At 47.4% G+C, this 23925-nt stretch overlaps 1 protein-coding gene across 1 annotated transcript in view; it reads left to right on the forward strand.

Moving 5' to 3' along the window:
• TAF6L (TATA-box binding protein associated factor 6 like) overlaps positions 1–23925 on the forward strand; it is a 482594-nt gene that overhangs the window by 435094 nt on the left and 23575 nt on the right. The window contains exon 9 of the mRNA XM_069645168.1: positions 8768–8896. Within this exon, the coding sequence (XP_069501269.1) occupies positions 8768–8896 (129 nt within the window). The remainder of the gene's footprint in view (positions 1–8767; positions 8897–23925) is intronic.

Genomic DNA, 23925 nt, shown 5'->3' on the forward strand with positions numbered 1-23925 from the left:
TTCTTTGAGCTGGTCTACTTCTCGACTGCCCTGCCTTTGTACTTTAGTCCTTTGTTTGTTTTTGGCTACTTTCCTTCCCCATCCAACCCCTTAGCAATTGGTTCAGGCAGTCAGGTGTCTCTTTGTCTCTGTCCTGGCTGGAATCTCTCCCTGGCCCCCCTCCCTTCTTGAATGTAATCTGTAATCATCCTGCACAGAGACAACTTGGGAAGCAGTCTTGCGGCCGGTCTGATGCTTGTTGAGTGCCTTACTTTGATTCTGATCAATTTTTAGCTTGGTTTTGGGTGCCTTTTGGAGGGATTTGTATGTATTTTGCAATCATTTCTTTACCTTCTTCTTGGTTTTCTGAGGTATTTGTTTGGTGTTTTCGTTTTACTCCCAACCCGTATTGTGAGCTGCTCTACTTATTGAGTGCCCTGCCTTTGTGCTGTAGTCCTTTGTTTGTTTCTGCCCCCACCCCCCACCCAACCCCTTAGAAATTGGTTCAGGCAGTCAGGTGACTCTGCCTCGTTCCTGGCGGCCATCTCTCCCTGCCTCCCTCTGCTTTCTCCCATTCACCTTCATCCACCCTTGACCCTACATCCCCACTCCTCCCTTGCCCATCCTTTTGGTTCTCATTGGTCTGTGTCCCCCACATGACAAGAACAGTGGCATTTCAGAGGCCCTTCGAGAGCAACCTTGCTTGGCAGCCGGTCGGCTAAGGGCCATAAGGCAAAGGGCAGCTACCATCTAAGCAGCTTCACTGCGTGTTTGCCTGGGACGCCTGATGCAAACAACCTACCGCGACGGATGAGGTAAGTGTGGTGTGGGCAGGGAGTACATCCATTACTCTACTCCAGTAAAACCCCACCATGCTTATTACCTATTATCATCTAGACTAATTGTGTAAGGTAGTCCTTTTGGCACTCAGTCTAAGTGTGTAAGATAGCTATACTCTAGATGGAGCCTACATTAATACAGTAGCCATACTTCACATCCAAACTGTTTGTATATATATATATATATTTCTGAGGCTTGTGGAATCTGCTTAGATCACATGCTGTGCATAGGCCGACATCTAGTGGAAGCTGCGGAGTATTACAGTTTGTTTTTCGAAACTCGAAAATGGGCGTCGACACAGGGCGTGCCAGTAATACTATCCCTAGTGTGACGTCCACTGTACCCAAGATCCCTCACGCGTCTAGGATCCTCAGATTGTTTTTTTCCGCCATACTGGTCGGAAGCATCTTGCGGAGTCCCCTGGCCTTAGCCATACTTTTGCTAAAATTAAAAATTATTAATCTATTGACATCCTTCCCCACCCCAACGTCGAACTTCGACACTCGACGCCGGCTGGAGAAGAAATCGACCGTCGGCTGCTGCATGACGGATTTGGGCCTCGGAAGGCCGCTGCCCTCGGCCCGGGCCTGGTATGCCACTGGCCTCAGCCCTGCAAGTAGGGAGAGTGGGGGGTGGTACATACTCTACACTCTTGGTATATAGGTACACCCTATACATTTCCTACACTTAACAGCCCGCTGCCTCAAGGTGCGTATGGAGGGTACCCCTTTTCAATTCTGCCCCAAGTGCAACCGCAAATACCCTTGGGTCGACGGGCACGCCACGTGCAATCTCTGCTTGCCGAGGGACCACCCCGAAGCGAACTGCAGAGCATGTAGTAGGTTTAAACCTAAGACACTTAAGGACCTTTCGACGAAGCGTTGGGCCCACCACGCCAGGCAGGCGGCCATGGCAGCGGAGGGCGCCTTCAGCGATGGCAGCGACGCCGTACTTTCGGACGGCGAGGGCATTACGGCGTCGAAAGACAGCCGAGCGCAGGTCCCCGACCTCGGAAGGTCGTCCGGCAGGGCAGCTATGGGGAAGACCCCCGGCGACGCAAGCGCTTCACATACTACACACACTAAATACACTAAGTCCAACCGAGACTCAACGACGTCGAGTTCTCGGAAAGAGGCACAGACAGAACGGTCCGATTTGGTGTCCTCTGGGCGCTCTCGATCAAGATCGCCGCATGACTCCAGGCAATCATCCACTCTTGCCAAGAGTGCCTCGCTCCCTAGGCTAACAGAAGTTCGATCGTCGGAAGACGAAGACGACTTCCACCCCCAGGCTGCGCTCCAGGAGACGGAGCCCGCAACTAAAGCCAGCGAGGCCCCACGCTCGAAGGACAGGGACACCTCTCCCGATCCTCGACGCCAGGCGTCGAAAAACTCCGGAGCCACTAAGGGACAGGGAAAACATTTTTCTACGCACGGGGAGGGGTGGGAAACAGCAGAAGAAACTACCTGTACTTTCTTCCACACCTGTAAAACACTCCACCCCCCCTAAGCAGACAGACAAGCCCAGGTCTGCTGATGGGTCCACAAGCAGCAAAGCTACTCAAGACAAATCCCTTAGACTTGCTGAGAGAGTCATTCCCAGTTCCAAAAAATGGTCCAGTGAAGACATAGATAGGGTCATGTCAAGAATGTCTTCTTTGGCTGATTTTTGATAAAAATCCAGAACATTTCCTCTCGTATGATCCACAAGGGGCCACACCCTCAGGATCTACTGATCCTATGCCCCCGAGTAAGAAGGCCCGGTTTGAAACCCTGATGAGGTCTGAACCCTTCGAGGTACAACCTTACGCAACACCGTACTCACGGTATCAAGAAGAGGCTTCCTTTTGTGCAGACCAAGAATTTGGTATGATAGAAGAACAAACCGGGACGGGCTACTATGGGGATGATGAGGAACAGGAAGAAGAGGATAACCCGGAAACATACAGAGTAGATTCCCCGGTAGAGAACGAAGCCCCGGTTACCGACTCCCCGGTCGATAATCAGCCCCTCCTAAATGAGGTTCTCGCTCGCGCAGCAGAACATTTCCACATTGACACCCACGGTGTACAGGAGGAAAGGGACTTCGCAGAAGAGTTAGTGGGAGAAAGGAGGCCGGTTGCCCAGACCATCCCTATCCTTAAATCCATTCAGCGGAGAATAGATCCGTCCCTGGTGAACCCAAACCTCACCAGAGCAGTCAATCCCATGGTTGAAAAACTTTTCAGGGCAGCTCAGTCTGACCCTCTCTATATAAGAGGGCATCTAAAGCCAGACTCCCTAGTTGTTACCAACACTCGGAAGAGGGCTGGAACACCCTTGTCTTCGTCAGAAGCTCCTCCCGACAAGGAGAGCAAAAAACTATACGGTTTCGGCAGGAAAGTAGCCTCAACGTCCGCCTATCAAGCAAGGATTGCTAACTCCACCACCCTGTTGGCCAGCTACAACTGCCATCAGTGGGAAGAAGTCGCGGCTCTCATAGCCTCTGCTCCTGAACCGTTAAAGGGCCAATTAGCTCGGATTTCCGCAGAGGGTAGAGCCGTGTCTGGTTGCATTTTGAAAGCAACCTTCGACGCCGCGGATAACGCAGGCAGATTGATAGCAGAGGGTACTGTTATCAAGAGACATGCGTGGTTACGGCAGTCTGGGTTTAAGGCAGAAACTCAGGCATCATTGTTAGACAAACCGGTGGAAGCCGATCTGTTGTTTGGTAAGGCGGTCGAGGACGCACTGACAAATGCCAAGGACGAATACGAGACACTCAAGTCCCTTGGCCAGTTAACCAATAAACCCCCTAACCAGAGAGGGAATAGTAATTTTCGTCGCCCACGCGGCCAAAATTCACAGAGAGGATCTAACTATTCCCAGGGGCAGGGTACACAGTGGAACAACAACCAACAGTCTACCCAGGGTTACGGCAGAGGTAATAGGAGAGGGGTAAAGGCAGAGGCAGCCCCAGCAAGGGAGGCGGCACGCCTCCACCAAAGCAGTGACGCTCAGTTCAGGGTCCCTTCTCACGCAACCCCAGTAGGGGGACGCATTTCAAACTTCACCCAGGCCTGGGAAGGGATCACATCAGACAGATGGGTGCTGTCAACAGTATCCACGGGATATTGTATAGAGCTACTGCAGCGTCCCCGGAACCATCCTCCACGACAAAGAGTACACTCCTTAGAACATCAGAAGATTCTCCTCGAGGAGATCGCCATTCTTCTACAAAAGGACGCGATAGAACTCGTCCCGGGACACCAGGTAAACAAGGGTATTTATTCAACTTACTTCCTTGTGCCAAAGAAAGACTTGACAATGCGCCCAGTATTGGACTTACGGCCTGCCAACAAGTATGTCAAGCCCCAATAATTTCGTATGACCATGCTACAAGAGGTTATCCCCCTCCTAAAAAAGGGGGATTACATGGCAACCTTGGATATGAAAGATGCTTATTTTCATATTTCCATGTTCCCAGCGCACAGAAAGTACTTGCGCTTCAAGGTAGGCAGTCGCAACTACCAATTCAAGGTACTGCCCTTCGGGATAGCTTCAGCACCAAGGGTATTCACCAAGGTACTGGCGGTGGCGGCTGCACACCTACGCAGGGAGGCAATCCCAGTGTACCCTTATCTGGACGACTGGCTAATAACGGGGGAAACCCCAGGAATTTGCAGGACAAACATTCAAAGGACTATCGACCTCCTCCACGAATTAGGCTTCTCAATCAACGAGAAGAAGTCAAGCCTGGTGCCAAGCACCTCAAAACAATTCCTAGGAGCAATCCTGGATACCCAGGAGGGGTTGACCTTTCCTTCAGAAGAAAGAATTCGGAATATACTTCTGCAAATTCCGCATTATCAGTCCGGTCAACAAATAACGGTACGCAAATCAATGCGTGTACTGGGCATGATGGCGTCATGCATTTACCTGGTCCCCCACGCGTGCCTGCGCATGCGTCCCATGCAGGAATGGTTGGCGAAACAGTGGTCTCAGGCAAGTGGTCAGTGGGACGATCTAATGGTCGTTTCGCCAACACTGGTACAAAGCCTTCACTGGTGGACAAGAGAGAATCTCGCAAAGGGGAAACCCTTTTACGATCCCGAAGTACAGGCAGTAGTCACTACAGATGCATGTCTGACGGGGTGGGGAGCTCACCATCACCACCACACAGCTCAGGGTCTCTGGTCTCACTCAGTGACCAAGAACCACATCAACCTGCTAGAGCTTCTGGCAGTATTCAGAGCGCTTCAGGCGTTCGAGCCCCATCTACTAAACCTGTCAGTGCAAATCCGGACGGACAGCACTACAGCCATGTTCTACCTGAACAAGCAAGGAGGGACTCGCTCGCCAAATCTGTCCAAGCTTGCCCAGAAAATCTGGATATGGGCACTCAGTCGGAACATCTTCCTGTCATCACAACATGTTCCAGGGGAGCTCAATTCCCTAGCGGATGCTCTGAGCAGAGACTCCCTCCCAGAGGAACACAAATGGGTTCTTCACAGAGAGGTCGTAGAAGATCTCTTCTCTCAGTGGGGTTTCTCCACTATAGACTTATTCGCCACAAGCGAAAACAAACAATGCCCAGGATTTGCATCCAGGTTCCCCCAACCAGACTCCCAGGGGAACGCCCGGTGGATGGACTGGTCAGGGATGTTTGCGTACGCTTTTCCACCAACCCCTCTCATCAGGAAAGTGGTGAACAAGATGAACAGGGAATCAATGACGCTCGTCCTAGTTGCTCCCATGTGGGCAAGACAACCGTGGTTCCCACACCTACGCAGGATGGCGGTGTGCGAGCCCATCAAACTTCCAGCCTGGTACAACCTACTGTCCCAGCACCAAGGTCAAACAGTGCACCAGCAACCCAACTCAATGAACCTGGCAGCATGGCGTCTGAGGTCATAGAGTTTGGACACCTCAAATTGCCACAGAGGTGTATGGACATCCTAAAGGAATCTAGGAAGCCAAACACAAGGCACTGTTACTTTGACAAGTGGAAGAGGTTCGTTATCTGGTGCCAGAGTAGACAAATCAAGCCAGTTGATTGCACTCCTTCCACTATTGTTACATAGATGCTCCACCTGCTAGATGCAGGATTGGTTTTTAACTCACTGAAAGTACACCTGGCAGCTCTCTCGGCTTACACCACTTCCCATAGCAAGGTGCCGTGGTGGAAAGTACCAGTAGTTAAAGCCTTCATGGAAGGAGTAAAGAGACTTCACCCTCCTATTTCAAACCCACCGCCAGGGTGGGACCTTAATGTGGTGCTAGCCAAGCTCATGGGCCCCCCTTTCGAACCCATGCATAAAAGCAGTCTCAAACACCTGACTTATAAAACGGCCTTCTTAGTAGCTATTACCTCTATAAGAAGGGTCAGTGAAATTCAGGCTCTGTCAGTGCAGGATCCTTTCTTTACTATCCATAAAGACAAACTGGTTTTACGCACACACCCTAGGTTCTCACCTAAATTTATATCTAAATTCCATGTAAACCAGTCCATCGAGCTTCCGGCTTTCTTCCAGAACCCGCAAAGCTCGGCTGAGGTGAAACTACACACCCTAGATGTGCGTAGGGCGGTCCTCTACTCTGTAAATAAAACAAGACCGCTAAGGAAAACAGATCAACTGTTTGTCTCCGTAGCTACAGGCAGAGAGGGGGATCGCGTCTCTAAAGGTGCCATCTCGAAGTAGATTATTAACTGTATCCAGCTGTGTTACTCACTCTCGGAAAAGACTCTGCCTTTTATGCCAAGGGCCCACTCTACTAGAGGCATTGGGGCCACTCTGGCTTTCATTGCAAATGTTCCCCTCGACACCATTTGCAAAGCAGCTACTTGGAGCTCTTTTCACACTTTTACTCAGCATTACTGCATTGACACCCATTCCAAGACAGATCACAAGTTGGACAAGCGGTTCTAAGACATTTATTTGCTCATGACCCTTCTCACATCCCACCTCCTTCTTCTGGTACTGCTCGCTAATCTATGCACAGCATGTGATCTAAGCATTTCCACAAGCCTCAGAAGGGATACATTACTCACCGTAATCGTATTTCTGATGCTTGTATCTGCTTAGATTCACATGCGACCCACCCTTCCTCCCCTCCGAGAGAAGGCGCATGATTGCTTGTAGTCTTACCTTTCTTTCTATCTGCTTGGATTATCTGTACTCACGCTACTCCTCATGCTACCTCATGTCATAAAAAATACAATCTGAGGATCCTAGACGCGTGAGGGATCTTGGGTACAGTGGACGTCACACTAGGGATAGTATTACTGGCACGCCCTGTGTCGACGCCCATTTTCGAGTTTCGAAAAACAAACTGTAATACTCCGCAGCTTCCACTAGATGTCGGCCTATGCACAGCATGTGAATCTAAGCAGATACAAGCATCAGAAATACGATTACGGTGAGTAATGTATCCCATATTCCCTTGTTGCGCTCTGAGATATAACTGCGCTGTGCCCTATATTCAGCTATTGTGTTCTGCGCCATAGCTAATTTGTGTTGAACGTTGCCACGCCCTAGAACTAGCCATTGTAAGGTGATACAGGCAGGAAGCACAACCATTACTGTGCTCTAGAAACCCAGCCATTTGTAACTACTACTATGCAAACAGGGCAATTACAGTTAGCCTCTGCGTTGTATTGTGCTACCCTCCATAGTCAGCCATTGTGATACACTTCATAGTTAGCCATTGTACTGAATTGTGGAAGGAAATGTGTTGCACCTACATGTATACTAGGGGGCAGACGTCATGCAGGATTTAGATATATTTTGCGGGAAACTAAATGTGTTGCGCCAAAATGTATTCTGGGGGCAGGAAATGTGTTAAAATACACACTGGGAAGATTAGCAATGCATCTCATTTAGATAGATTTGTGAAGATTAGCTACCTAGAAGAACTTTGAGAATACCCGATGTACTCACCACCCTGCTATACACGCCCATGGGCTACCCAAACTACACACAGACACCCAACATAACCAACACTTAACAATCCCAGGCACTGGACCTTACCCCTACGGACACAAGCCAGTGCGCACAACCATAACCTTAAATACCAGCCAATTTACACATAAAATACTCAAGCACACACCCAACATAACAGACAGTCGCATAAAACAAACAACCCAGGAATTGGGCCTCACCCCTAAGGCTACAACAAGCCAATGCACGCAATCAACCCATCTGCAACCCAACACACACAGACACCAGTTTCTCCTGGTTTCGGACCTGTCCTATCCCTCTACCATCATTAACTAACCCAGTCTCATTTCTTGCAGAGCCACGTGAGCACCTGGAAGGACTACCCCTGGGTGGTAGCGGTGCGCAGTATAAGTTAACATAACATACCCTAAAAAGATTTAAACTGGCTCATCAGTTTGCCTAGTAATGCTGGGCGGCTACAAGGCCTAGTTAAAGATCTAAAGCATCAGTAAACAGCAAATTCTATTAATGTTAAAAAGAAAATGTTTGGAGAAACGAGAACAATGCTTTGATTTCCTATATTATCCCCCAAGCTGTGCAAATTATTCTTGCATTTGTGTTCATCTCGTTACTGTAGCATGCAAAAGTGGTTCTTGTTGCTCCTTTTTCCGCCCTCGTTTCCCTTTTCCACTGCTTTTCTCCTCTGTGTCTTTGTAATTTCCCACTGAGATCCCCTTCCCACTGTATTTGTCTCTCTGCGTCTTTCTCTTTTTCGGTCTCCCTCTATCTCTTTTTCTCTCTCTCTCGTCTTTTCTTTTCTGTAGTCCGGCTAATTTTCTGCTCTGGGAACCTTTCCCTGTCCCCTTCTCTGGTCTCTCCCTTTTGTTTCTTTCTCCCTATCTCTGTATGTTCTGCTTTCGGGAACTTTCCCCTCTCTGTCCCACCTCTTCCTCCGTTCACTTTCTCAGTTATCCTTTTCTCTGTAGTTCATTTCCCCCTGTGAGACCTCTCTTTCTCTCTCCCTTCCAGGCTGTAGAGTGCGTCCTGTACCCACACCTCTCCACATATTGGCCCAACCTGCAGACCGTGTTGGATGATCACTCTGTGTCAAATGCCCAAGTGAAAGCCGATGGGCATAAAGTGTATGGCGCTATTCTGGTGAGTGAGGAGAGAGATTTTGGTTTGCTTCTATGCCCCACTTGACTTGAAGAATTTGTATTGTATATTTGTACTAAAATGCCATGGTATGCATTGCCGTACAATCTGGTGTTTGGCTGAAATTATTCAAATGAATTTTGAAAAACAATGGGAGTCGTCTACGTGTGTGGAATACAGCTCAGATGGCATTACTTGGAACTGTGGGTGCACCGAATAGTAGATCGACGTATTTTTCTGAATGCTGAAAAGCTGGACAAGTATTCGGCATAAGCCGAATACAGAGCCAAATAGTTGCCTTTTTGGATAATTAAAATAATGTAGACAGGAAAAACACTTTTTAAATTAAAAACACACTTTAAAATATGTATATCCATTCTTTATTGAATTTATTTTCTTGGTTGTCTACAGTAGATGCTTGTGCAAACCATGAAAGGAATACAGTATCAGAAAATAAACTGTTCAATAACAGCATAGTTTGTATTTTTGTGCATTCATAGGCATCACTAGTTGAGCAGTGCCCAAGTAACTAAGACTGGCCCAAAAGTATAGTATGCATTTATGCAATCACTGTGAGGGGAGACTGGAGTGTGTCTACTTGTACTTTCAAATGTTTCTTTTGGGCCTTCCCATCTTTAGCCTTTTTGCTCCAGCAAGGCACTGAAACACAAAAGGAGTATTTAAGCACCCTGCTGACTACTGAAGTGCTACTCGATATAAACCCCTCGGATGCTAAATCCATGCTTTTTACCTGTGGTACTGATTGGGGATGAGGCTTTTGAAAATGTTCTTCGCATTAATGCATAGTATTTTTCTTTATTTTTGAGTGGGGGATGTTTGTGGTTTTTTGTGGACTATTGTGAAAGACATCAGACAAAAATGTATAACGAACGCGGAGCCCTCCATAGTTCTCGGCAGACCCCATAGGGAAGGGACAGTGCTGATTTTTTGATCTTTACTTTGCATGTACATGTTTATTTTACTTATTTCTTTCACTTGTACATCATTTGGTTCAATGTTTCTTTATTGTAAACGTGCCTCTTCTTGTCTTTATTACACAAATATCGCTCTTTTTAACTCTGTAATGTTGGAAGGAATATTTCTGCTGCCACAGACTGGCATTTTGGTTAAAACAAAATAGCCATGGTTTTTAGTAACATCTCTCACTTTTACTCAGTTCAAATGGACTAATTTTGGCAACATGAGAAAGTTGGAGAGAAGGAATTGTAAACTATGTTTTGATACTACAAAGGGGTGTGGGAGCCCCTCTTCGAACATGGGTCTAATACCCTGTTCTGTGGAATTTCCTTCACTCAGGAGGGTTTACAACCACATTTTAGCTCGCTGCACCCTCCTTCACAAAGGAGAAATACCCATTTGCATGTTAGTCTTTGTCCCACCCACAAGGGCAGTCCAGCACGAAATTCTCCTCTGCACAAGAGTACCATCAGCAACCCCAGACACATGTTTTGATATTACAAGCACATTTGTGTCGCAGGCACTCTTCCTCTTGCTTTGTAACCTTGGCCTGCAGGATGAATACAGTTCTTTGCTGGATGCACACTACCTCCTGAGCTATTTTACTCAGGGTTTGGAACTGGTGTTAGGAAAGATTTCTCCTTCAGTCAACTTTTTCTCCATATTATATGGACCCCCAAACCTTTTGCTGATGTTTGACCATGCCCTGACTTTGGACAGATTCACTTCCCTGGCATTTTGCTTGTTTTTTATGGAGAAACTAATTAGACCTTAAGACCGTCAGTACTGGGAAACAATGTTTCCCTTTTGTCTTGTACTTGTTACCTGTTTGGGCAACTTTTTCATATTGCACACACATCATCTTTCAATGCACAGCAATGGGGATACTTTTGTATCACCCCAGACTTTTAACAAAGGGATTTTTGGTTACTTTTTAATGTGCCTAAAGACAAGCAGGTGGCAGCCGATACCTTTTTACAATCTTTGCTATATTTTTAGTATGCACATTCGCGTTTATCCTGTTTGGCTACTCAAGGTGGCTAGTTTCCTAAGATGGCCTTGCCACAAGATTTTTCTCTTGTTCTTTGGCCATTTTGTTGTTTGGCCTTCTTCATGTATCATGAATTTGCCCCGGAAAAGTTGCTGTTTTTACAGGCTAGCGCATGACTTTTGTGTGTGGACTCAGGAAGTGGATTGAGACTGTCTGCTCCCAATCCACAAACTGATGCCAGTGAGTCTGGTGTCCATGCATGAGTCAGACCCATGCACTGGTCAAGTGTATGAAAAGAAGTAGTGGAACTATGTTCCCTGCTGACCTGGGGTCTCTGCTCCCGACAAACCCCATCGCCACGCCCTCTGCCCCCACATGCAATATAAACCTCAAAACAGATGTGCCTGCTGTTTAAGGGATCGTTCAGTGCAGTGCTCTGAAGTGCAAGTTTCAACTTCTGCCTACACTTTTATTTTGAAACAAAACTATTCCGGAGCATTTCTTTTTAAAATAAAAGTATAGGAACAGTAAAACTTCATAAAAAAAGGTAGAGGAGCACCGCTCCTGCCAATTCCGACCACTGGACCCACAGCGGTTCCTGATTGGACCACTACTGACTGAGTGGTGCATATCCTTGATATTGGAGGTCTGTGTTTGATCGCTCACCTGAATTTAGAATAAGAGGAGTCGTCATGCAGCCATTCCAGCAGATCAGAAACAGAGCCAAGTATCCTGTGTATCTGTGCATTTGACTGAAGACCCGGGGATGACTTCTGAAGAGGCCTGCCAGTCTTTCCTGCAACTATCTCGGTGAAGCCCTGCTGGCCTACCTGATCTCAGAAGGCCCCCGTCTGTGTTTCGCTCCTGGGACTGGTGGGACCAACCAGTCTCAACGTCTTCTCACGCTCCTGCAGCCTGGAGCGGTCGGAAGTGTGCTTAGACTAGTACCCCACACTTCCATGTAGTTGTGTAGAGTGGATAGTCCAACTCTTGCGAGAACCACTGAGACGAGGAAGAGTAGGGAATCCCTACCTGAAGTATACTGGAAAACTGGGTTGAGGAAAAGTCCAGCAAACCCAATACAGAGTGAACATATTCATAGTGGGACAAAGATGCTGTGCGGAGCCATGAAGAGCGCCCTGCGGAACCAAAATAAGCGTTCCAGTCCAGATGCACAGTGTGAGAGCATAAACACTGAGGGACAATGTTCGACATTCCCTGGAGGAACATAAAGGGAAACTCTCCCGCCAGGAGCAGCAAGCTAGGAAGCTGTGTCTGAAGAGAGGGGGCTGTGGACTGGGACATGAGAGCCACTGAAAGGGCACCCCCTTTCGGTCTGCAACTGGCAGACCGATCAGAAAGCGGGAGATACGGATGCAAGGTGGAAACAAGCCGCCGTGCGGGTGTGGAGCGAGCGCCCTGACCTCATCGCTGCGCAGCCAGCGAAGAACACACAAACCAGCAAGAACGCGGGAAACTGAACCAAGGAAGCCTCCCGTATGGGCAGAGAAGACCCAACCACAAAGGTCAGGGTGTTGCGGGAAGCCTGAGAGGCATGGGAAGCCTGAGAAACGGGGTCTAGGACCCAGTGAAAGTTACAGAGACTACCTTTAGCAGGTGGAGTCTTGAGAGTACCTGGCAGGATAGTGAACCAGGTATACTTGAAAAGCATAAGGAGCCAAGAAGGGTGTGGGACACTCACCCAATAACGAACTGCCTCCAAAGTCCTCTTCATAGTCACAGTACCTGACAGGGTAGAGAACCGGGTGGGCTGTGAACACTGCGGATATTATGGATATTATGAGAAAATCCAGGGGAACTGAGTCATTCCCACCCCAGTGTTGATGAACATTGCGAAAGGAGCCACGAGAAGTCATACATTCTTTTGGCATTGTAAAGATCCTGAGAAGGGCCAGGGGAAGGGAGTCATTACCCCTGGTTTTGATGAACATTGTGAAATGCTCTCTCTTGTGATACCAGAGAACTACACTATCTTGAGAACAGACAGAGAAGCCTCTAGAGGGGGCGGCATTGCTTTCATGCATTCATTACCAAGTCGAATCTAGGGCTGAGAGTATCCTCCTCACCCCATGTCTCGTCCTGCCAACTGCTCTCCGTGAAACTCCCCATATCGGAGTCTCGGACCGTAAAGGCGCACCTAATCTATAGACCTCCAGGTCCCATCAGCTCCTTCTAGGAAGACATTACCACCATAATATCCGCCAACACCAATCGACCCTAACGACCAAAACGCATTGGCGCTCTTGAACACCCTCACTGAATTTGGCCTCACACAAAGAGTTCAGCAGCTTACCCATAAGAAAGGCAGAACCTTAGACTGGGTGGCCGATCTCAACTGCGAGACCGTGATTACCTCCATTGTACCCCAGTCGTGGACGGACCACTACTTGGTATCCTTCACTATACAAGCTAGTACTCCACCCACCTAGGCTAATAGTTCCCCCACTCCTTACTAGGAACAAACAGAATATCACAGTGAACAGGCTAATGCCACATCTGTTGCCGATCTTAAATCCGTTGCCGGCTACTTCTGACCCAGCTACCTTAGCGGACTTATATAACTCTACTTTTACACATGCCCTAGATATTATTGCCCCGCTCAAATTGCGTAAGAGCAAACCTAGAGCACACTTGAACTCATGGTTTACACCACAACTTAAAGCCCTTAGAGCTGAAAAAAGGAAAATGAAAATCCAGTGGAAAAACCTCCCGACTAAGGACAACAAATGTAGCTGGTTGAAAATCTCTGCTAAATATAAAGCTGAAATACGACTCACTAAACGAGAAACCTACGACGACAGGATCAATAAAGCCATTTCAAACACCAAGGAACTCTTTATTATTCTTAGAGAATTGGAAGCCCCCATTCCTTCTGTGGGCACATGCACTAAGGATCATATATGGTGCACTAACATCCAGAATGCACTCTTGCAAAAACTCTCTCCTCCAAAGAAAAATATCAGAAAAAAATGTGAACCTGTCCACTACAGGCTCACATCATAAAAAATCAAGATCATATTCTGAAACCCTTTCCGCGCTTCAAATTTGCACAAGTCGCCACCCGAGAAGTGATAAAAATCATTGCCTCGCTTAAACTTACAAGGTGTCACAGCGGTATTTGCTCAGCCCAGATTATCAAAGAAGGGGCCAGTGAGCTGGTTCCCTTCATTACCAAACTAATTCATGCTAATTTTCTATCATGCAACGTCCCTAAAAATATGAAGGACGCCTGGGTCATGCCACTCTTAAAAAAAACCTTCCTTAGAGCGGTCTATCCCAAATAACAGTTTATCCCAACTAACTATAGATCGATCACTACAGTCCCTTTTTTACTTAAGATAATAGACAGGGCAACTTACTTCCAGATACAAGCTTACTTGGAAACCAACAATCCCTTAGGGCTCCGGCAATCCGGTTTCAGACCTCTTCATGGCACAGAAACGGCTGATAGATCTGAAGACCCAAATCGATTTAATCAAAGACAACAGGAAACTTGCCCTCCTACTGGACTTATCTGCCGCATTCGATCTGGTGGCCACAAAGTGCTATGCAAGCACCTGTCCACAGCAGACCATTTTTCCCAGGAAGCAACAGCATCGATCCACTTATTTCTCAACAATAGGTCAATGAGAGTGTTTTCACCTGCAACCTCAGCAGATCCTACACCTAGAACATGTGGTGTACCCCAAGGCTCCAGCGTATCACCTAATATGTATAATGTCTTGACCATCTGGGTGTCACCTACACAAACTATGCAGATGACACCCAGATCCTGATCCCACTTACTGGAGACTATGAAACTGACCTGGCCTTGGTGAACGAAATCTATCTAATCATTCAGGCATGGATGGCCATACATGCCCACTGCCTGAATGACGATAAGACAGAGCTCCTTATCTTAGGAACTTCGGCCAACATTAACAAACTTAGCATTAATGTGGCTAAGGAGGTCAAAACCTTAGGTTTTACCTAGATTCAACTCTCAGCCTAGGCAAACAAGTTAAGGCTACCGCCTCAGCAACAGCCTACACTTGCAAGCTGATACAAGGTTGCAAACCATTCCTATCCACAGAAAGCTGCACCACGCCAGCGAGAGCATTAATTCTATCCAAACTTGATTATTGTAATGCCCTTTACTTAAGGGGCGACTAAATACATTTTCAATAAACTTCAAATACTTCAAAATAACACCCTGAGAACTGCCCTCAGCATACCTAGGAGACAGCATATCTCAGGGGCTAGACGGAACATTAACTGGCTTACTATCAATGACAGAATCCAGTTCAAAACTGTCTCGCTCACCTACAAATGCCTCAATAACTCAGCCCCACTCTACTTAATGGGAGATATTATCAAAAAAACATCTACACGCCCAACTTGGTCAGCCAACTCTTTCTGACTTTTTGTCCCAAGATTTAATCTGAAAAAAGCAGGAGGCAGCAGCTTTCCCGTTATGGCCGCCAAACTGTGGAACTCGCTCCCCACTGCTCTGAGAACTGACCAGTGATTTCACAGTTTTAGTAAAAACACCAAAAACCGGCTTCTCCCCAAAGACTCATGAAGTGTTGCTGGATATTCTACATCTTTCTCACTGCATACCTCTATCTACTCCTATGTAAATTATTGATGTAAAGCGCACTATGTAGGTACTATTAGATTCTTTTTTGTATATAATGTCTGCTAATTTCATATCTGCAAGTTGAAAACTGAGGCAGGTATATAATGATTGTAATATCATATGTAACCTTGAAACTGACCTGTATCCGCCATGATAACCAAGGGTTCGGTGCACTTTATACATTAATAAACAAACAAAGCCAAGAGAAGGGAGTCATTCTCTTGGCATTGTGGACATTCGAAAAAAGGCCAGGGGGAGGGTATCATCCCAACCCGTGATTATGATCATTATTTTGAGAAGCCAAGGGAAGGGGGCCACTCCCTTTGCATTTTGAGAAGCCCAAGAAAGACCAGGGGAGGGAGTAATTCCCTCTGGCATTGTGAACTTTACGATACAGACCAGGAGAAGGAGGTTGTTTGTCCTTGCACTGCAAGGTACGAGACTTTCTTGTCCCATGGGAGTTGGTGGTGCGACAAGCCAAGAAAGCTTTTGAGATTTTTAGTTTTTAGCCTTTTGAGGAACATTTCCTTTTTTCATCACCCGGAAGTGAACTTTGGTCAGTCATCCAAATGAAGGCAGCCATTCTTCTGGATTAAGAAGATCACCACTTTACTTAGTTAATTTAGAGTTTAAGGGAAGGAAATAGGTTTTTGACACACGACTGTGAACTATTTGCTTTAGATTGACATCCTGATGGAATCCTTAGTATTTAGTTGAGGCAGGGAAACCCCTCTTAGAACTAGGGTCAGGTAGTGTTTTCTCGTTATTTTCTCATGAATAAAAGCCTTTAGCAAACATAATGACACCTGTGTGTCAGTCTCCTCCGTCTGCACCCTTACACTCCCTAAAGATGTGGAGAAACCCTCTGTGGTACTTTTTTCCTTGATCATGTGCGGACAACTGAATCACAGTTCCTGCGCAAAGGACTCATCTCCCTGAAACTCCTGGTTATGCCTGCATGGCCGGGCCCAAAAGTGGATCCCTTTCTCTGCCAGGGCTCTGAAGACTCTTCAAACTGAACCAATCCGATATATTTCTTCACAAGATCCCAGGCAAGAGCTCTGGTTGTCTCTCCTTACCCGAGAAGCTCCAGAGGCCATGCTCCCTCCATTCCTGGGACTGCACCACCAAACTCACCTTCCCGGCGCATCTTTTGTGGCTGGTTCCTCTCCTGTGAACTTTGTTCAACTTTTCTTCATTATCCATTCTTCATTGGCTTCTCACCACCGTGGGTGTCATGATTACTAACCTCGGGCTCCCATATAGACCTTTACCCCCTTTAGCTCTGGCAAGTGGAGGCAGGTGGGGAAATCAGGTAGGGGCCAAGTGGGTAAAAGCCTGGCATTCAAAACACTCACATCAGTCACTCATAACTAACACTCCCATCACTTAGGAAGTTGCACACTTGTTTCCTGGTTTCACATCACTTCCTACCACTCCAATATGGACATTGTGGAACATCCTGGCATCCTGAGAGCTACAGTGTATTCTAGTATTTGTGCGTGGCTGCCTTTAAAAGCCACGCCCGGAGATCAGTCCGTCCTTTGTGTGCTTCCTGTAAGCTTGAGAGCAAACGCTTACCACCGCTTGGTCTTCAGTCTCCAGTTTTTCCCGATCCGGCTTCTTCCCTCGCTGGAGTCAGCGCTCGCGACATCGGTCCTGCAACGAGATGAAGAAGAGAGAGAAAGTAGTTAGTGGACAGTGAGTTTCACGTGCCTGCAAATCTCTGCGCAGCATGCTTTAAGGGCAGAACTGTAAAACGTACCTCGCGTACCGCTTGAAGCAGGAACCAGCTGTCCATCATTTCTCGCGCACCTTTCACCCGACTTGGGTACCCTGCAAGGAAAGAGAAAAGCCATTAGAACTCTTCCCAATCTCCGCTCACCGCTATTGCTGCAGTCCAGTGCTGTGAACTGGCACGCAAATCAGCAAGCACCACGGCAGATCAGAAACATTATATTTGAATAACCCCAGTGAGGTAACTGGGCAGTCACAGACTTGGTGATTCTACTTACCAGAACTTACCTGAAAACTTAACTGAACTGAAAATCTCAGTGCAGTAACTGGGTAACACGAACTCGTGGAACTAAAGCAGCGAACTGCTGGAGGCAGGTATCAAGGACAGCAACTCCAGAGCAGCTCCCAGGAAATGGCGCCCCTGCATGAGCAGGATCGAGTGTGCACCAAACTAAACACACAGATGAGACACACACTGTAGTGAATTGGGTATCTAAGTGGGTTGGGAGGGAGAAGAAGGGTAGGCTATCCCTTTAACTCAATCCTAACGATTCACTCTTTTGGCAGGCTAGACTTCCCACTAACTGAGGGGTGGTGTAGAACCAGAGAAGGAACTGGAAGACTCCATTGCTCCTGCAGAGACTTAGGTAAGCGTGACAGAGGGCCCCTCCTCAGAATCTGGATCCTGTACGGAGGAAGACATGGGAAGCGTGCATCACTGGCACCCGCTGACCACAGTCGTGTCTCCTTTCTGTTCCTTTGGCTCTGTTGGGAAATATTTCTTTTTCAGGGCCACTTTCCCTCCATATTCTGTGGACACCCAAAGTTGTTGTTGATCTTTATTACCATGTCCTGACTTTGTACAGAGAAGTGAAGCCTTCAGCTTCACTTCCCTGGCCTTTTGCCTATTTGTTATGGAGAAACGGACTAGTCCTTCAGACTCGTGGTACCGGGAAACCATGTTTCCCTTTTGTCTTGTACTTGTTACCTGTTTGGGTATCTTTTTCATATTGCACACATCTTTCAATGCAGTGCAATGGGGATACTTTTGTATCACCCTAGACTTTTAACAAAGGGATTTTTGGTTACTTGTTATTGTGCCTAAAGACAAGCTGGTTGCAGCAGCTACAGTTTTACCATTTTTTATATATTTTTAGTTGGCACAATCGCATAGTGGCTAGTGTCCTGTAAGGATGGCATGGTATCAAAAGTAAGACGGACACAAGTGACCACAGTTCAAGGGTGTTTATTGAACTTCAAAAAGGGTTTGAAAAACGCCCATCTAATTCTAAATCTACAGATTGGAGCAAGCTACAACCATCAAATAATAACGCAGTCCTAGTTTAATACAATGCTTGTCAGATTTTCACAACTTAATTTCATGGGTGATTCATGTTTCAACACAAGTTCAATCAATCTCCCTCCGGCGGGCTCGGACCCATTTTGATTCACTTTAACACAAACTTGCTTTATCCCAAAAGCTTTCAATTGATCCCCATCCTTCGGGCTCAGACCAACTTTCTCTACTTTCTCATTTCAATCAGTCACTCCTGCTGCTTTGTTGTAGGAGCCAAGGATAGTACCACGTTGGTAAGCGATTCTCCCTGCCTACAGGATTCTTCAGCCTTTTTTCCTGGTTTTATTCTTTGCTCGAGGGTTCGTGAAAGTAACGGTTCCTCGTCGAAAAACCCAAGGGAACTTCTCCCTTGCAACCCCCTTCTGTTTTTATGTCTTTTTCCGCGTGTTAAACTGAGTTCTTGGAACTGTTGGTTCCTCGTGTCCTTTGCCTTGCTCAGAGAGTGCTCTCGCGCTCCGCCTTTTATACGTGTGGGGAAGTGTAATGAAAGTCAGGTGTTTGTGATGGGCAGTAATTGCCTGACCATTGTATTGGGACATATCAGGTATACGGCTTGGATGTTCGTCTATTTTCTCTCATAGCAAGCTGTCCATAACAAAGTGTTCGTGTTGTGAAATGGGTGGGAGGGATTGAGTTCCTAAATATCCTACCTGGTAGCATGGGGGTAACGGTGTTATAGGTAAGGGAATACCGCGTCTCGCCATCCGGTGCCCCACTCCCCGAAGATCCCTCACCCAGGTGATCCTCCCGCACTGGTCCACCCCCCCCAGGAACTGGATCCAAAAGCGATTGCCTCAATTACAAATCCCTGGGGACTAGCGGGTGCGACACCTTCAGGTTTCTCACAGTCCTAAAATGGCTGTGCCATGAGATTATTTACTTGTTTTCTGGCCCATTTTGTGGTTTGGTCTTCTTCCTGCCTTTCCAGTCAGGAAATCCCTAATATGGTCATGTATTTAACCAGGAAAGCTGCTGCTTTCGCGGGCAAGTGCATGCCATTTGTGTGTAGACCCAGGAAGTGGGTTGGGGCTGTCTGGTCCCAATCCACAAACTGTTGCCAGAAAGTCTAGTGTGCATGACGAAAGATACCCACAGTGGTTCCTGATTGGACCACTGCTGGCTGAATGAGTAGTACAGATCCTTACATTGAAGAGCTGGGTTTGATCACTCACCTGCATTTTGGATAAGAAGAATTTAAGCCATTCCAGAGGACCAGTCCTGTGCAACTGTGCAGCTGACTGAAAACCTGTGGACAAATCCTGAAGAGACCTGGCGACCTTCCCTACAATTGCCCCAGTGAAGCCCTGCTCGACTACCCGATCTGAGAAGGCTCTTGTCGGTGATTCGACCCTTAGACTGGTGGGTCCAACCAGTCGACGTCTTCTTGCGCTCCTGCAGCCTTCAGTCTTAGGAATCATCCCTGGACCACCCGGTGGACTGACCAGCGGCCTACGGAGTGTGACAAATCACAGAATATCGTGCCTGCTTCTTTAGGGGGAGCCCCTTCCCTTGAGGCCAGGGAGGTGAGGCCGCTACCAGACAGTCCCCCTGGGGTATACTTATTTAGGGGGTTGGATGGTCTACCTTATATTAGTACATGCAAGAATGTGAAACTGTTAACCTGTATATAGGGTAGGAGGGTGAGGCGTATGCTGGATATACTGCATTCTTCCTAGATAGTCGTCCCTAGTCTCACAGGGGGATCCCTCCCCATGAGATCCAGCCACTGAGTTAGCATTCAGCAGGTGGATCTCATGGGGAGGGATCCCCCTGGCAGTCATTTCCCCCTGGCATTTTGAATTGCCCAAACCTGAAAAGGGGAAGGAACAAGAAAGGCGAGTCTGAGATCCGGACCCATACGAGAAAGGATCATAGTTTTTCTTCACATTGACTGGGCCTGAAGAAAGGCTATGGGAAACAGTCATACCCCCTGGCATTCTGAATTGTACAAGCCGGAGAAAGGCTAGAGGAAGAAGCATACCCTCTAGTATTCTGAATTGCACAAGCCAGAGAAAGGCCAGGGGAAGAAGCATAACCCCTGGTATTATGAATTGTACAAGCTTGAGCAAGGTCAGGGTTAGAAGCATCCCCCCTAACATTGTGAATTGTGCAAACCTGAGAAATGTCAGGGGAAGGGAGTAATTCCCCCATCACCTGTTGAGATGTCTAAGAAGCCTGAGAGAGGCCAGGTGTAGGGAGACATTCCCCCAACACTTGTCGCACTGAGTCTGAGAAGAACCGGAGTGAAGGGAGTCATCCACCTAATATTGTGAACAGGATAATATACTTTGAGAGACTATCTTTCCACTTCTTATTGTTTATGAAGAAACCACCCGCGAAAACTATCAGAACTTTTGATTTGCACATTTTGAAGAACACATTTCGTCACCAAGAGCTGAACACTAACCCTCCGTCCAGAAGAAGAGTTATTCTTCTGGACCAAGAAGATACCCATTTTTTCCTTAGTCAAGAGTGTAAGGGACGGAAACAGGTTTTGACATAGGACAGTGGGCTTTTTGCTTTAGACGGACATCCTGACAGAGTCCTTAGTATTAAGTTGAGGCAGGGAAACCCCTCTTAGCGTTATGGACAGTGACGGATTTTCCTCCTTATATTCACTAAAGAAAAGATTATAGCCGCAACAATGGCACCTGTGTGTCAGTCTCCTCCTCCTACACCCTTGCACGTGCCAGAAGTATCGCCTTTTCGCCAGCTCGTCCTACACGTCGTCTTTCTGGCAAGTTTCAGCTTCCCAGCATCAAGGGAGCCTGTTCTGGAGAGACGCCTGCTGTCGCCAGTGTGCAGTGACTGTCGCTGGAACCGGCCATCCCCCATCTGGTAAAGTGTTGTGAAGAGGCCTGCATGAGTGCCTGCTGTATTTCTTCATCGGAAAGGGTTGCACTCAGCTCTTGGACCTGACCGGAATATTCCTTGCATCTGCAGCTCCTGGGCATCTTCTACTGGATCCAACAGTGGGAAAACCTACTTGCAGCAACTTCCAGTCCACTTGTCAAGTCACTTGGGAAAATTGGAGTAAGGGCGGTTAGTAATCTGAAAACCTACAGAAGTCCCTATAACCTCTATAGTAAACTTTGTGAATAACTTATTACCTCACTTTTTAAACATTTAGTTTAAAAGCCGTTCTAAAAGGCAGAAAAAGTATCTTACATGTAAAATCCTTGAGAAGTCTTCTGGAAACATTTTCACCACCACGAGAACATTTCTTAACTTTGTCCCCTCTCCTAAAGCAACATTGTGACTTTTGGGCACCATACCCCCATTCAATTTAGGGATAGATATTACACTTGTAAACTGGTTTTCCTCAATTGCATAATTACTTGCCTTCCTTTCAGGTGTTGTGTGATAGTATTACCTGCTCGATTCATTTTTCTAGTGTGCTTTTGGGCCTGTAAACAAATAGAGTATTTTTGTACTTACCTGTCTAAGTAGAATACTTGTGTATTTCACTGTGTGGACCCCTCACGCCACTCACCTCTCCTGAGACTTAGCATTGACCACTCTCCACGCTTACCTTGACTGGGTTTGGTTAACCTATCAGAGTTCCTCTGTTCCTTATAACTAGGGTGGCCCCCTGAAATCTGTCCACCAGGCCAGATTTTAGAAATTCATCTCAACAGACTCCAACCCCTGACATTGGAAACTTAAAACTCAAATAATCCTCCTTCTCCAGCATGGGGTCTGGCATGGATTCACATGCTCATGAATATTCCCCGTTGTCAGAGTTTTACTCTATTTTTAGGTCAACCCAACCTCAAGCTCCATCGACCCATCATCCGATTAATGGGGACCCGTTTTCGGATTTTCCAACGCCCCTCAAGGGCTGAATTTCGTCGAGTTCAGATTCCAGAAGATTCTAAGAGGCCTACTCCGCGTGGACATGGCAGAGGAGAAGGAAGACTCGATGCCTCTGTTCAGGATTTGCCCAGGATGTTGCCTACGGAACATCTACTTGGATGATGGGCATTCCCTGTGCCTCTATTGCCTGCATTCGGACCAAACGCACCTGAAGACTGTATTTTGCAAGGTGTTGGTCCCGCGCACCGTGAAGGATTGGTGCAGGCGCCTCACCGAGTGGCTGCAGGCGTTCCCGCCGGTGAAGGCTCCGGTCCCGGCGTGGGAGCTCAATGTGGTGCTGACTAGGCTCATGGGTTCACTGTTCGAGCCTATGCATTCGGCGCCACTGAAATTCTTGTTGTGGAAAACGGCATTTCTTGTGGCCATCACCTCCGCACGAGTGGGAGAGATCCAGACCCTCTCTTGTAAACCACCATACTTAACATTACACGAGACACACCCCTCCTTCATGCCCAAGGTGCTGTTGGACTTTCATTTCAACGAGCACTTGGTGTTACCTGTATTCTTCCCGACGCCTTTGTCGCCGGCTGAGTGGACTTTGCACTCGCTGGATGTGGCTAGAGCGCTGAAGTTCTACGTGGACCGCACGAAGAGTTTTCGGAAGACGTCACAACTGTTCGTGAACTTTGGCCCTGTGAACCAAGGGAAGGCCCTCTCCAAGGCTTCTATTTCCAGGTGGCTCTCCGGCTGCATCACCCATTTTCACCGGTTGGCAAACCGACCGTTGCCTGGCCGTCCGAGAGCCCATTTGACCAGAGCGATCGCTGCAACTATGGCGTTCCTGCCTGGTGTGTCCCTGCTGGACCTCTGCAGGGCTGCTACGTGGAGGTCGACGCACACCTTCACGAGATTCTGCTGCGTCGACCGGGATCCCAGGGAGGAGTCCAGAGTCGGCCAAGCAGTGCTGCGTAACCTGTTTGCTTGAAGGTGAGAGCCTGGTGAGGAGGTTAGAGATGCTTAATGTTGAGATGTTTTGATGCTTAATGTTGATCCTTGCCACCTGCCATGGTTGTGCATGTGTGTACTACTATGTATTCTTTATTCATGAGCATGTGAATCCATGCCAGACCCCATGCCGGAGAAGGAACAAGTTACTTACCTGTAACTGTTGTTCTCCAGCATGGGTCTGGCATGGATTCACATGCAAACCCTACCTCCTACCCCTCTGCGGCTCTTCTTTTGGTCCTACTGCCACTTTACGTGCTACCAATTCTGAAGATGGCTGCCAGAGGAGGGTCTTGGGTAGAGAGCAGTCATTGGCTGGGGGCCAGTGATTGGTTGTTAGGAGAAAGACAGTTCAGAAGTGAAACTGAAACTGATTTTTTCTTTACCGAGGATTCCCATTCTGACGACGGGGAATATTCATGAGCATGTGAATCCATGCCAGACCCATGCTGGAGAACAACAGTTAAAGGTAAGTAACTTGTTCCTTCCCAACTGCTGCAATGGATTTT

This window comes from Ambystoma mexicanum, chromosome 2p (genome assembly GCF_040938575.1).
Source record: "Ambystoma mexicanum isolate Mex_15411 chromosome 2p, UKY_AmexF1_1, whole genome shotgun sequence".
Taxonomy (NCBI): domain Eukaryota; kingdom Metazoa; phylum Chordata; class Amphibia; order Caudata; family Ambystomatidae; genus Ambystoma; species Ambystoma mexicanum.